The sequence below is a fragment of the Marmota marmota genome, unplaced genomic scaffold (genome assembly GCF_001458135.2).
Source record: "Marmota marmota marmota unplaced genomic scaffold, marMar, whole genome shotgun sequence".
In the NCBI taxonomy this organism is placed as follows: Eukaryota; Metazoa; Chordata; class Mammalia; order Rodentia; family Sciuridae; genus Marmota; species Marmota marmota.
The window spans coordinates 19,587,860-19,603,759 of record NW_026000164.1 but is presented as its reverse complement, the minus strand read 5'-3'; the positions used below and the strand labels follow the sequence as shown (position 1 = coordinate 19,603,759).

The window sequence follows — 15,900 nt, the reverse complement described above, 5'->3', positions numbered from 1 at the left end:
AAAAATGGTTCAACATTAGAAGACTGGTATAAATTATCTTATTAATGAGTCTAAGCAGAAAAGTTGTATGCTTACACCCAAAATGCTTTAAAGCCTTCAATAAAATCTGACACTAATAAAAGATCTCAAAAAAATAGGAATGGATAGATAATTCCATAACATAATTATATGTATCTAATCCTAATTCTAGCATATTTCTTAATATGGTATGCCCAGGGGAATTCCCAGTAAGGTCAGAAACAATGTAGGATGCCATTACCTACATTATTATTTGCCATTACTCTGGAGATAATAATCAATGCAATTAATAAGAGAAAACAACTAGAGAAATAGAAACTGGAAAAAGACAAAATTCTATTTTCAGATGACATGATAGAATACTTGAATATCTTACAGAATCAATGATAAAACTAAGTAAATAAAATATTCAGCAAGAGAGCAGAATATTACCATAGAAAACATTAATATTTATCTACAAGAATAACAACCAGTTAGAAGAGTTAGAAGATATAATGGATTAAAAGGGGAAAGGTGATAGAGGGAGGCTAAATAATGGGTACCAAAAGTTATATAGAAGGAATAAGTTCTAATATTCACAAGCAGAGTGGGTGAGTATAGTTTACAATAACCTATTATATATTTTACAAAGAACTAGAAGAGAGGAATTCAAAGTCTCCAAAAATAAAGAATGATGGGCTGGGGACATATGTGGCTCAAGCAGTAGCGCGCTCGCCTGGCATGCGTGCGGCCCATGTTTAATCCTCAGCACCACATACAAAGACGTCATGTCTGCCAAAAACTAAAAAAAATAAATAAATATTTAAAAATCTCTCTCTCTCTCTCGCTCTAAAAAAAAACCATTTCCCACCTGCAACCCTCTTCTAACTTCCAACCACTCTTCATCTGGCTTCTTTCTCTATTAAAATAAATAAATAAAAAATAAAAAATTGAAGAATAATAAGGAGATGGAAAATGCCAACTACCCTGATTTTTTCAGTATATACTATATGCATGTGTTGAAATTTGATAATGTACCCCATAACTGTAGAGTTATCACACATTAATGAAAAATAATTAAAAAGTTATAACAGCAGTGAAAAGAATAAAATATTCAGGAACAAACACTTAGAAAATATTCAAATCCAATATGAAAATTCTTTTTTAAAATTTTTTTTTAGTTGTAGATAGACACAATACCTTAATTTTATTTGTTTATTTTATGTGGTGCCAGGGATCGAACCCAGTGTCTCATGCATGCTAGGCAAGCGCTCTACCACTGAGCCACAATTCTGGCCCCATGAAAATTCTTGAAAGGCACAAAAGTAGAATGTGAACAAATTAAAAGACATCTCTTGTTTTTAGTCAGGATATCTGAATATCATCAAGATGTCTCTTTTTCCCTAATGTTAACTTACACATTTAAGGCGATCCCAATAAAAATGCCAATGAGATTTGTTATGAAGCTAGAAAAATTAATACTATTAAGTTCATAAGGAAAGTAAACATGCAAGAATAGCCAGGAAAATAAGGAACTGTAATGAGGGTGCTAATAGATATTAATACAGACTACAAAACTTCTGTATTTTAAAACAGACCTGGGGCTAGAGTTGTGGCTCAGTGGTAGAGCGCTCACCTAGCATGTGTGAGGCCCTGGGTTCGATCCTCAGCAATACATATAAATAAAGGTATTGTAGGCAACTACAACTAAAAAATAAATATTTTTTAAAAAATAAAATAAATAAAACAGACTGCCTCTAAAACTCCTAAATCCTTGTCCAAACATTTAAAATGGATCTTCAGTATTCAATTATCTTGAGATTATACTTAGGAGTAAAATTGCTGGGTCATGTGGGATATGCATTCATTCAGCTTTTGTAAATACTACCAGTTTTCCAAACTGTAGTGACTTACATTCCCACTCAGTGTATGAAAGTTTTGGTTTTTCTCACCTTCATCAACATTTGTTATTTTCTGACTTTTCATTTTCATCTCTCTTATAACTGTATTATAGTCTTAGCTACATTTTCTTGATGATAATTTTTTTTCATTTTATGGCCATCTCTCTATCATTTAATATAGGACTGTTAAAGACTTTGCACTTTGTTTTTTCTAGTACCAGAGATTGAATCAAGGGCCACTTTACCAATAAGCTACATCTACAGCCTTTTTATTTTTGATTTTGAAATAGGGTCTAACTAAATTGCCCAGATTGGGCTTAAATTTGCAATCCTCCCACCTCACATTCCCAAGTAGCTGGGATTACAAATGTGTGTGCCACCATGCTTGGCTGTACTGTTTAAAATGTTTTTATTATCTTTTTCTTTATGATTTCTAAGAGTTCCTTATATATTCTCAAATTGAGCCTTTTAAAGTTCAACTATATATGTTATTGCAAATATTTCTTAGTCTCTGGATTGTTTTTTCACATTCTTTATGGTGTGTTTTGGTAAATGGAAAATTTTTTTTTCCTTTCTTTGGAAAAAGAAAAAGTATTGTTTGTTTTTGCTTTGCTAGTGTGATTCTTCCCAGCAGGAGAAACAAAGAGTTTTTAAAGAGGTGTTTCAAAAGCCACAGTCTCGGTATGCCCTGATGGGGGAAAATGGAAATTCTTTAACCAGGTCTAGGTTATAAAATTTCCTTTGTGTCTTACTTTTAAATATTTTTTTCACTCTAGAATCATGAAGATGTTCTAAGTTTTCTTCTAAAACATTTACTGTTTATGCTTTGTATATTTAGATATGTTATGTACCCTGGAACTAATTTCTGTGTATGGTATGAGGTAGGGTTTAGGATTTACTTTTTTCCTGTCAGAATGTCCAACTGATAAACTTTTATTGTTGTTTTTTTTTTAATATTTATTTTTTAGTTCTCGGCAGACACAACATCTTTGTTTGTATGTGGTGCTGAGGATCGAAACCGGGCCGCACGCATGCCAGGCGAGCATGCTACCGCTTGAGCCACATCCCCAGCCCTTCATATTGTTTTAATAATATTTTTATCTTAACACAATCATTACCTGATATCAAAGATGTCAGAAAAGGCAGACAATTAAAAGCAAACAAACAAAAAATCCAAAGGCCAAAGTCTTAAACAGACCCTCTATAAAAAGGACATAAACACTAAAATATTAGGTAAGAATCAGCAAAAGAATCAGAATGGCTGGGGGTAGAGAATGCATTTGAAATTAGAAAATGCAGATTTTGGTCTTGGCATTTTTAGTAATTCCTTTATATTATAAAGTTCCACACAATCAAAGAAAATAAGAACACTTAATTTTTCAGAACTTGATAAAATTTATTTTATAGGGTTAACAAACTAGACAAATTAGTGTCACAGGAAGGGATAGTGCCAATTGTAGAGGAGTTTGCCTCAGAAATTTGAAATGGGTTTTTGAAACTTTTTCTTATGACATATTTCATACTACATATTATAAATATATATTAACAAACCTTTATAAAAACAAATACCTATGTACTTACCATACGGGTTTTTTTTTTTTGGTACTGGAGATTGGACTCAAGGATGCTTAACAATTGAACCAATCCCCAGCCCTTTTTAAAAATTTTTTGTTTTGAGACAGGGTCTTACCAAGTTGCTTAGGACCTTGAGAACTTGCTGAGGCTGGCTTTGAACTTGTGATCCTCCTGTCTCGGCCTCCCAAGTCACGGGGATTACAGATGTACAGCACCACACCTGGCACCATACAGCTTTTTTTTTTTTTTTTAGTATTTAAAATATCCTTATTTTATTTTCATGTGGTGCTGAGGATCGAACCCAGTGCCTCACACGTGCTAGGTGAGCACTCTACCACTTGAGCCACAACCCTAGCCCCACCATATAGTTTTTTAAAAAGATTTCTAATATCTGAAATTCCTGTATGCCCCCTAGCTCCTCTGATCACACTTCACTGATTCCTTTCCAGAAATACTCTCCTCACTATCTTAACCATTTCCTCACTTTACTTCAGTTTCCAAACGTATCGGTGTTTTATATTTATATGAATACTATCGTATTGTATATAATCTTTTGTAACTTGCTCAACATGATATTTGCAAAATTAATGTATGTGATTGAAATGGTGTCATGGTTCCAAAGTGGAATTATGGGTTCTTTCTTTTTTTCAGAAAATATCATCTTCAGTTTTTGGATTATTTTCAAAAGTGGTTGCATACCGGAATATACAGAGATTTCCATTGTTCCAAACCCTCACACACGATATTTTGGTGTACTTTTTGGTGTACAAGCCTTTTGATTTTCTAAAACTGAAGCCAGTAAACTATGGCTCCTATTTTGTCTGCATCCCATTTTTTACAGCTAAGATGATTTTTAAATTTTTAAAGAGTTGTAAAGAAAGAAAAAGAAAAAAAAAAAAAAAAAAGGAAGGCTATGCAACAGATAATGGAGGGAAAGCTTAAAATATTTATTTTATGATCCTTTAAAGAAAAGTTTGTCAATTCCTATTCTAAAACATTACCCTTACCAAACTTACTTCCTTCATAATCCCAATTTATTTAATAAAATGCTGCAAAAATGACTGTCATCACCTCCTAAGGTTCTCCAAAGATTTAAAATGCCCACTAGAATATATAGGCTAAGCTTATTTGTTTAAAATTTTAGAAGTATACTTAGTGCAGAGAGTATTAGGGTCAATTATATGAAATGGCTGAAGTAAGAATAAAACAATAAAATCTTTCTACTTTCCTTCTCTTAACTGAAATTTTATTGTTTTTTTAAAATTATCTCTAATATACTCTCATTAGTTCTATTCAACACTGTACTGGAAATACTAGCTATTTTAATAAGGCAAGAAAAAAGAAAAGAAAGATATTTTGATTGGAAATAAAGTGAAACCGTCTCTATTCAGAGATGAGATGATTGTGTACATGTTCCCAAGGAATGTATATAATAATAATTATAACCAATAAGGGAACTTAACAAGGTCAAAGGATATGGAATTAATATGGAAAACTAATAAAAAAAGCTTTTATATACTACCAGTAAACAATTAATTGGTTATTTGCTTTTCAAATAAAGATGCCAAAGCACTCCAATGAAGAAGTATTTCAGATAAATTATATTGGAATAACTGTACATCAATAGAGAGAAACACTGAAATTATCATACAAAAATTAATTCAAGTTGGGTCATAGACCAAAATATAAAAGCTAAAACCATAAAACATTTAGAATAAAACAGCAGAGATTATCTTTATGACTTGGAGATTGATAAAGGTTATTTAGATTGTATGCTTAATGACTGTGAAAGAAACAAATTGATAAATTGGACTTTTAAAAAATTAAAACTTCTACTCCTCAAAAGACTTTGTTAAGAAACAGATAAGTCACAGATTGGGAGAAAACATGTTCATGTTTGAACTTTTACCTTGAACTCATCTGAAATTTCAGATACAAAAGAAGATATCTGCTTCATGAGCCTGTCCACACTGCTCTCACTTCCTGTTTTGAGCAGTGTAGTAATGGCTAGGGTAGCAATGCTTCTGTTTGAGTCTGTGATCAAGTTTTCTAAATCCAGATTGCAGGCAGTAACAGCAGAGGGGTGCTTCATTGCCACCTTGTGGAAGGGCAGGAAAAAAATTAGTAAGCATACTGACATTGATAAAGGCTAAAACTTAAAATTTTAATGAAAATAAGCAGTAGTTAAAGGGGACAATAAAGGATAAAAGTAATTGTTCTGGTAGCTCAGTGGTAGAGTGTTTGCTTAGTGTATGCAAAGCCCTGGGTTCACTAATCATCATTAAAAAAAAAGTAATTGCTTAAGGATTATTTTTAATTAATAAGGTATAGTATATGATTTGTTAAATGATTAATTGCTACAGTATAGCACAATACTCTCTTATTGCCCTATAACAAAACAATATCACAGTCTTTTATTATAGTTGGCCTGCATTTCTTTACAGTACATGTGTCTATGTCTATCTACTCTTCTAGATGTTAGATCTGAGAACAATATCCACCATGGTAAACAATGCTCAACAGATATTAATATATTATCACTTAGAAAACAATTCTGTAATTAAACAAGCAAATTCTAGCCAAACTGCATTTCCCATGGTCACTAAAACATGTCTGTCATTCTCCCATTTCCTTGCTTTTGTTGATGTTGTTCCACCTCTCTGTTTATCTCAGATTGGTACAGAATCCCTGACTCACAACTCTGAAAATGTGAAAATGCTCTGCAAAGCACTATCATTAAAATTCATTTAACAGCAAAACATTACCCAAATTAATGAAAAACTAAATCTTCATTTGTCCTACTTAACAGGGATCATCATAAGTCTTGTGCAGAAATATTAGTGTGCCTTATGTTGCAGTAATTTAAATTTAAATAGTCACTGTGGTAAATAGTTACCATACTCAACAGTGTAGTTCTTGAACATGAAGTGCATAAAAGTGAGAAATGAATTATAATATTCTGCTGAATGATAGTGTAAATGGCCATACCTAGGGCTACAAATCCAAATGAGGTGTTGTAGAAATGAAGACCATAAATTATATATACTAACCTTGAAAAGAAAGCCAAATGATCACATTTAATGTTTCTCAATCAGTGATGTAAGTCCATAGCTAGCAAAAGGAAACCTACCTTGTTAAGGGTCCTTACAGCTGCGTATCTCAAGGCTGGCTTAGGTGAGCTGCAGAAAAGTTGAAGAACTAAAACAAACAAACAAAATCCCTACATTGTTCATTTCATTGTATACATTTAGATGAAAATACGTAATGAATCATTCAAAAAATGAATAAGAAAATTAGATTACAGCATGAAAAATTCACATAAAAAAATGGAGCTGGGGCTGTGGTAGAGCGATTGCCTGGCGCACGTGTGGCACTGAGTTCAATTGTCAGCACCACATAAAAATAAAGGTATTGTGTCCATTTCCAACTAAAAATATATATTTGAAAAAATGTATTATATCAGAAATAGGAAAAGCTATTAAACTTTACTATAAAATAAAGTTTGCTTCTAAGAATTATTGTACTCATTAATATCTGAATTTAAATGACAGAAAAATGGATAATTACAGACTGGGCTGTAGCTCAGGGACAAAGCACTTATTTAGCATGCTCAAAGACCTGGGTTCAATCCACAGCAATACACGCACGTACATATTATGGGAGCAAATGGACTTTCTAAACATTAAAGAAAACTTGAAGACATTAAAGTTATTTGTCTTCTAAGTAAAAAAGTTTTATATGAGGAAACAAACTTAAAAGTAATAAAGAACAACTCAAATAAATTACACATAAGTTATCAAAATGAAAAGGCTATATCTATATATAGTTAAGGTTCAAAAATCATTCTTGGGATGGGTTGTGGCTCAGTGGTAGACTGCTCGCCTAGCACTTGTGAGGCACTGGGTTCGATCCTCAGCACCACAAAAAAATAAATAAATAAAATAAAGGTACTGTGTCCATTTACAACTAAAAAATATTTTTTAAAAAATCATTCTTAACACCTATTCTGTAGATATCAAACTTAAAATCTTAAGACCGTAAAAACAGTTATCAAATACACAACTAACCTGAGACAGCAGGTGCCAACTCTCTTGCAGTACAGTTAGGAAGATGGATGATAGCAGAAGCAGCTTCATAAATAACCATTTCATGTTTATTTCTCAAGCAACTCTCAATGAAATCAAAAAGTGGACTTTCATGGCTGCCAATAAAAAAAATATATATATATATTATATATATATATATATATATATATATACACACACACACACACACACACACATATTTAGAAGAGAGAGAGAGAGACAGAGGTGTCATTATCTAGATATCAAATAGAGAAACAATAAGCATAGTGGCTAAAAGCACAGACAGACTGAGATACACTTTTGGAATGATGAAGGACGTCTGAAAATTCACTTCTCCAAAGAACAATGACCAAAAAATTTATCTAAACCAGCATTTTCAAAACTCTAGCAGCCAAATACTTGCAATAATCCTTTAAGCATTAATTAAAAGAAAGAAAAAAGCAGCTGAGTCTTGATTAGAATGATAAGCTTTCTGGTGTTTTAACTTACCCTACTTCCAATTTCTATTCTCATCTTCCCAGTTTCATTGCAGCCCTGGAAACCAGTAGCCTCAGAACCACAAAAGCTATGGAAACCAGAAGCTTAGCAAAGTGGTTTAACAACAGAAAATCAATTCATGTTATATGCCACATTAATACTACGAAGGATGAAAATCAGAGTTTGTTTTTTGAGAAAAAAAATAATTCTGAGCCATACAAAGAAACAGTAAAGTATGGTGCATATGTTGGGGAAAAAAAGCCATCCACAGAAATTATTCCTAAGGAAGCCCAAATGTTGGACTTACTAGGTAAAACTTTAAGTCAGTTAGTTCAAATACATTCAAGAAACTAAAGGAAACCAGTCTAAGAGTTAATGGGAAATATAATAATGATACCGCTCCACAGAGAGACTATCATCAAAAAGATACAAGTGATTTCTTTTTTTTCTTTTTTTTTAGTTGTAGAAGGACACAATATCTTTATTTTATTTATTTTTATGTAGTGCTGAGGATCAAACCTCCTCATACATGCTAGGCGAGCACTCTATCACTAAGCCACAACCCAGCCCCAAATGATTTCTTTAAAGAAAGAAATTAAAATTATAGATTTAGAAAGTACAATGACTGGAACAAAAACATTAACTAGGGAGGTTCAATAGCATACTTGTGCTGGCAGATGAAAGAACCAGCAAGCTTGATAATAGGTCATCTGAGTTAACCAATGAGGGAAATAAAGAAAAAAAGACGAAGGAAAATGACAGAGATTTGAAGACCTGTGTAATATAAACAAGGGTACCAACTCTGCATAATAGGAATCTTAGGAAGAGAGAGACAAAGAAGCAAAAGAATATTCAAAGAATCAACAAAAACTTCCCAACACTGATTCAAAGACTAAGATAATTCACTGCTTTACAAAAAATACTAAAAGAAGAATGCTTTAGACTAAAAGACTGATTTTAGTGACATGAAGAGCAATAGGAATGTAGGACACAAAATTCAGAAGTTTTCTCATTTCTCAACTACTTTAAAGGACCTAAAATTGTACAAACCAATAATTATAACACACTATTGTGGATTTATAACATATACAAGCATCATAAGTGACAACAGCAAACAAGAAAGAGGGAGAAGGGAATGGAACTACATTGGAACAAAGATTCCATATTTAACTAGGATTATATTAGCATCCATCTGAAGTAAACTGTGATAAATTAAAATACCTATTATTATCCCTACAACAATAATTAAAACTGGGCTGGGGTTGTGGCTCAGTGGTAGAGTGCTCGCCTAGCATGCATGAGGCACTGGGTTCAATCCTCAGCACCACATAAAAAATAATTAATAATAAGTTATTAAAAAACAATAATTAAAGCTAAAAAGTTACAATACTGACAGGAATTGAAATGAAATTATACACTTAAAAAGTAATTAAAGAGGATGCGAGGAACAACAATAAAAAGAACAAGAAATTTACAGAGAACAAACACCAAAATGACAAGGGTAAATCCAATGATACCAATAATTATATTACTATGAATGGTCTAAAACATCCAAAAGATAGAGATTGTCAGACAATTTAAAAAAGCATTCCTCCTGTGTAAGATATATATACTTTAGATTTAAAGTCCCAAGTAGAATGAAAGTAAGAAATGGAAAAAGATATGACAGGCAATCATAAGAGATCAGAAATAGCTATATTAATACCAGATGAAATAGAATTTTAAAAAATATTGAGACAAAAAGAGACATTTCACAATGATAAAGAGGTCAATATATGAGAAAGGTGTAACATAAGGATAAACATACAACAACAACAACCTCAAAAATACATGAAATAAACTTGACAAAAAGAAGATAATCAGGACTGGGGTTGTGGCTTAGCAGTAGAGCTCTTGCCTAGCACGCGCGAGGCACTAGGTTCAATCCTCAGCACCACATAAAAATAAACAAATAAAATAAAGGTATTATGTCCAACTATAAGTAAAAATATATTTAAAAACAAAAAGGAAGATAATTATTTAATAATAATAGCTGGAGTTGTTTATATCCCCCTCAAGTAATTGACAGAAAAACCAGACAGAAAATTTATCAAGGATACATATGACCTGAACAACACAACTAACTCAATTTGATCATATAAAACAATCAATCTGCTGGGCGTGGTGGCAGTACAACTTGCCTGTAATTCCAGTGACTCTGGAGGCTGAGGCAGGAGAATCAAGAGTTCAAAGCCAGCCTCAGTGACTTACCAAGGCCCTAAGCAACTCAGAGAGACCCTGTCTCTAAATAAAAATATTTTTGAGAAGAGCTGGGATGTGATGCATCTCTGGGTTCAATCTCAAGTACAAACAAAACAAAACAACAACAACAACAACAAAAAAAAAAAATCCACAGTCAATGCAATGACTATAAAAGCACACCACCTTTTCAAGTGCATATGGACCCTTTTCCAAGGATAGATTAGATGCCAAGTCATACAACAAGACTCAACACATAAGCACAGAAATCATACAGAAATCAAAGAAACGCAAAGTTTTCCTTTTGCCTCAGCCTCCTGAGCCACTGGGATTACAGGCAAGGCATACACCACTGTGCCCAGCAGACTGACTGTTTTATGTGATCAGGTTGATTTGGTTGTGTTGTTCAGTTCATCTGAATCTTTAATAAATTTTCTGTCTAGTTGTTCTGTCAATTACTGGATGGTTATAGACAACTCCAACTATTATTATTAAATTATTATCTTCTTTTTGTCTGGTTTATTTCATGTATTTTTGAGGTTCTGTTGTTCTGTATGTATGTTTATCCTTGTGTTATACCCTCCTGATATACTGACCTCTTTATCATTGTGAAATATCTCTTTCTGTCTCAATTTTTTTAAAAATTCTATTTTGTTTATCTTTTCAGATTAACACAGCTTCATCTAGACTAACCAAGAAAAAAAGAATAAAAGACACAAATAGGAATGAAAGAGGACTATCACTACTGATCCAAAAGAAATTAAAAGAATCATGAAAAAATATTATAAACAACTATATGTCAAAAAATTAAGTAACTTAGATGAAAGAGACAAATCCCTAGAAATACCAAACCACTAAAACTGACTCAAGAAGAAATAGTCTAAATTAACTTCTATGGAGTCAATTATTAAAAAATCATCCCTTAGCTGGTATGGTGGTGCACATCTGCCTTCCCAACAGCTTGGGAGGCTGAGGCAGGAGGATCACAAGTTCAAAGCCAGTCTCAGCAACTTAGCAAGGCCCTAAGCAACTTAGTGAGACCCTGTCTCTAAATTAAAAGAAAAACAAAACAAAACAAGGGCTGGGGATATTGTTAAGCACCCCTGGATTTAAACCCTAGTACCATACCCCTCCCCCAATCACCCCTTAGTCAGGCAAGTTGGCATGGCATACCCCTCTAACTCCAGTTATTTGGGAGGCTAAAGCATGAGAATTACAAGTTTAAGACCAGCTCAGGCAACTTACACGTTTTTGTTTTGTTTGTTTGTTTGTTTTTTAAAGAAAGAAAAAAGGGTGGGCTGGAAGTATAGCTCAGTGGTAGAATGCCCCTGGATTCAATCTCCAGTACAACACACACACAAAACCCACCTCTCAAAGAAAAATACAGATATAGATGGCTTCACTGGTTAGTTCTATCAAATATTTAAATAATAATACCAACCCTTCACAGACTCCTTCAAAACAGAAATGAGAAGGGAATACATACAACTCAACTAACTATATGATGTCAGTATGACAAAAATTCACAAGAAAAACAATTACAGAACAATATTCCTTTCAACAGACAAAAACATTTTTAACAAAATATCAGCAAATGGAATCCAGTAACATACATAAAAATTATACACCATAGGTAAGTGTATTAATCAGAGGAATACAAAGTTGGTTTAACGCTAGAAAAACAATGTAATATAGTACAGTACAGTAATTTAAAGGATGAAAAAATATAATCATCTTCATATATACAGAAACAGCAACTAACAAATTCTAACACCCATTCATTATTTTTTTTAAATGCCCATAAACTAGAAATAAAAGGTATATCCTCAACTGAATAAAGCACATCTTCAGAAAATCCACACTTACATCATGCTTAATGCATTCCTAAGATTGGGGACCAGAAAAGAGTGTCTGCTTTCATCACTTCTACTTAGCACTGTGTTAAAGGCCTGAGCCAGTGCAATGCAACTCATAAAGAAATTAAAGACATCTAGTTTGGGGAAAAAAAAAAAAAGAAGTAAAACTGTCTTTGTTCACAGATGGCATGATCCTGTGCACAGAAAATCCCCAGGAATACAAACAAACATATGCACACATACCCAGAACTAATAAAGGATCATAGCAAAGTTACAGTATACAAGATCAACAAATAAAAATCAACTGTAGGGTTGTGGTTGTGGCTCAGTGGCAGAGCACTTGTCTAGCATGTGTGAGGCACTGGGTTCAATTCTCAGCACCATATATAAACAAAAAGTAAATAAAAGTCCATCAATAAATAATAAAAATTTTGTAAAACCCATAAGATGGGGCTGGGATTGTGGCTCAGCGGTATAGCGCTCGCCTAGCATGTGCAAGGCCCTGGTTTTGATCCTCAGCACCACATAAAAATAAATAAAATAAAGATATGGGTCCAATTACAACTAAAAAATAAATATTTAAAAAACCCATAAGACACGCTGCACAATGCAAAATCCTTCTGAGAATTTGAAATGAAGAACTAATCATAGACTAGAAACTTCTTTACAATCAAGATGGCCACTCTCTCACATTCATTTATTTAAAATACATCTGCTGTTTTTTTCAGTGCAATTCTTATCAAAATGCAAGTAGTCTTTTTCTTGTAGAAATTCAAAGCTATTCCTAAAATTTACATGAATATGCAAAGAACCTAGAGTATTCAAAATGATTTTGAAAAATTTTTATTTCCCAGCTTCAAAATTTTTATAAATTATATAGTAATATATAAATACTATATAATTTTACATAAAAACTATATAATCTTACTTAAATAAATCATCATAGAGTAGTACTGGCATGAGAATAGATATTTAGATCAACTGAACAGAACTGGGAGTTGTTTTTTTTTTTAAATTGTTTTTAGTTGTAGATGGACACATATCTTTTATTTATTTATTTTTATTTGAACCCAGTGCGTCACACATGTGAGGCAGGTGCTCTACCACTAAGCTATAGCCCCAGCCCGGGAACTGGGAGTTTTAATACATTTATGGTCCGCTAATTTTCAAAAAAGGTGCCTAGACAATTCAAAAGTTTTCACCAAGTGGCGCTCGAAAAATTGGATATCTATATCTTTTAAAAATGAACTTAGACCATTAAATTATCATACACAAAAATTAACTAAAATGGACTACAGTCCTAAATGCAAAAGCTGAAACTACTTAACTTCTAGAATGAAATGCTTGGAAAGTCTTTGCAACCTTCAGTTGGGCAGAGTTCTTAGATATAAGATCTAAAGCACAGTCCTTCAAAGAAAAGTTGATAAAATAAACTTCATCAAAACTTAAAACATTTATACTTTAACAAGAAGCACAAGGAAATGAAAGACATGCAACAGACTATGAGAAAAATATTTGCTGTATTTTGTGTAAAAATAGGGTGAGAAATTAGTCCGTGGTTTTCTTACAAAATTTGTTAGGCTTTGTTATCCAAGTTATTCAGATGATCGTGTATTTGACAAAGGATTTATATCCAGACTATCTAAAGAAGTCTTTTAATTCAAACATTAAAAAATGGGTAAAAGATCTGAATGGCCTTCACTCAAAAACAAATAAAGACCAGCTAATAAGCACTTGATAAGAAAATAATTACTAGTCCTAGGGAAATCAAAATAATAACCAGAATGAGACACCACTACAAGGGCAGGACAATGGCACATGCCTGAAATTCCAAGGACATGAGAGGCTGAGGCAGGAGAACTTCATGCTCAAGGACAGCTTTGGCAACTCAGTGAAACTTATCTGGAGATAGCGTTCAAATACAAAAATCAAAAGGGATGGGGACATAGCTTAGTGGTAGAGCATTACTGGGCTATTTGATTTCCAGCATCATCGAGAGAGAGAGAGAGAGAGAGAGAGAGAGAGAGAGAGAGAGAGAGAGAGAGCGCGCGCGCGACCATTATACAACCACTTAAACGGCTAAAACATCAGGCAATATCACCTATGAAGATGTGGAAAAGTGGAATTTTTTTCTTAAAGAACTAGGAAGATAAATTACAAACAAAGTGGAATGTAAAATGCTAGGGCTACTGTGGAAAATAGTATATCAGTTTCTTTAAAAGTTAAACACGGGCTGGGGCTGTAGCTCAGTGGTAAAGCGCCTGCCTCACATGTGTGAGGCACTGTGTTCTATCCTCAGCACTATCACATAAAAATAAATAAATATGGCATTTATACACAATGGAATATTACTCAGCATTAAAAAATAATAAAATCATGGCATTTGCAGGGAAATGGATGGCACTAGAGCAAATTATGCTAAGCGAAGTTAGCCAATCCCTAAAAAACAAATGCCAAATGTCTTCTCTGATATAAGGGAGGTGACTCAAAACAGAGTAGGAAGGAAGAGCATGAGAAGAAGATTACCACGAAACAAGGAAAAGAGGAGGGAGGGAAAGGGAGGAAGAAGGGGAATTGCACGGAAGTCAGAAGGAGATCCTCATGGGTTCACAAAATACATATATGATGGTGTGAGGGGGAAGGGAAGAAAAAGAGAGAGAGATAAGTGTCACAGTAGAATGGGTAGAGAATAGTGATGGGAGGGGAGGAGAGGGAAGGGGGGATAGGGAGGGCAGCAGAATACAACTGACACTAGGATTGCTATATGTATACACATGGATGTATAGCCAATGTGATCCTGCAATCTGTACACGTGGAAAAATGAGCATTCATACCCTATTTGAATCAAATAAATAAATAAATAAAGATATTGTGTCCATCTACAACTAAAAAATCATGCTCTATATATGTAGTAAAAATTGTAATGCATTCTGCTGTCATAAATAAATAAATAAAAAGTTAAACATAGCATATAAACCAACTATTCCATTTATAGGACTCTTCCAAGAGAATGGAAAAAAAATCTATGTCCACACAAAAATTTGTAAGTGACTTTTCCTAGCAACATTATATTTAATTGACAAAAAAGGAAACAATCAAAATGTCCATCAACTGAGTAACAAATAAACAAAATTTGGTTTACCCATACCACAGAATATTATTTAGTCATAAAAAGAAATACAGTAATGATGCAGGGTACAACAGTAAACCTCAAAAACATCATGCTAAGTGAAAGAAGCACAAAGTTAATGTGAAAGATGGGTATGTATGATTCTATTTATCTAGATTCTATTAATCTATTTAGACATGTCTAGATAGGCAAATTTATAGAGACAAAAGGCAGCTTAGTGGTTACATTTTAATAGCAGTTTATAAACTAACTGTAAGTCCAACATTTTCAAATTACCCTATTATAAATTATACTATATTTAAAAACGTTACTTAAGAAACTATCAGAAGACAGGCATGGTGGTACATGCCTGTAATCCCAGCAGCCTGGGAGGCTAAGACAGGAGGATTGAAAGTTCAAGACCAGCTGCTGCAACTTAGCAATACCCTAAGCAATTTAGCAAGACCCCTTCTCNCAGGATATACTGAGGTATATCCTCATTATTTTTATTTTTTTTTTTTTTTTTTTTGGGTGGTGGGGAGGAGGATGGGGGGGAGGGACGGAGGAAGGAAGAAAAAAGAAACTATCACAAGGCCTTACTGCCTTACTATCTTACTCCAATAGGCCTAAAATGCTTTCCAATATCCAGTTAGATATTGTAA

General features: G+C 33.3%; 1 protein-coding gene across 1 annotated transcript in view; it reads right to left on the bottom strand.

The window, feature by feature from the left end:
- Window positions 1-15,900, bottom strand: part of Copg2 (COPI coat complex subunit gamma 2) — a 95,261-nt gene that overhangs the window by 58,604 nt on the left and 20,757 nt on the right. The window contains exons 5-7 of the mRNA XM_015493826.2: window positions 7,541-7,674; window positions 6,604-6,671; window positions 5,383-5,571 (exon numbers count right to left, since the gene is read on the bottom strand). Coding sequence (XP_015349312.1) covers window positions 5,383-5,571; window positions 6,604-6,671; window positions 7,541-7,674 — 391 coding nt within the window. The remainder of the gene's footprint in view (window positions 1-5,382; window positions 5,572-6,603; window positions 6,672-7,540; window positions 7,675-15,900) is intronic.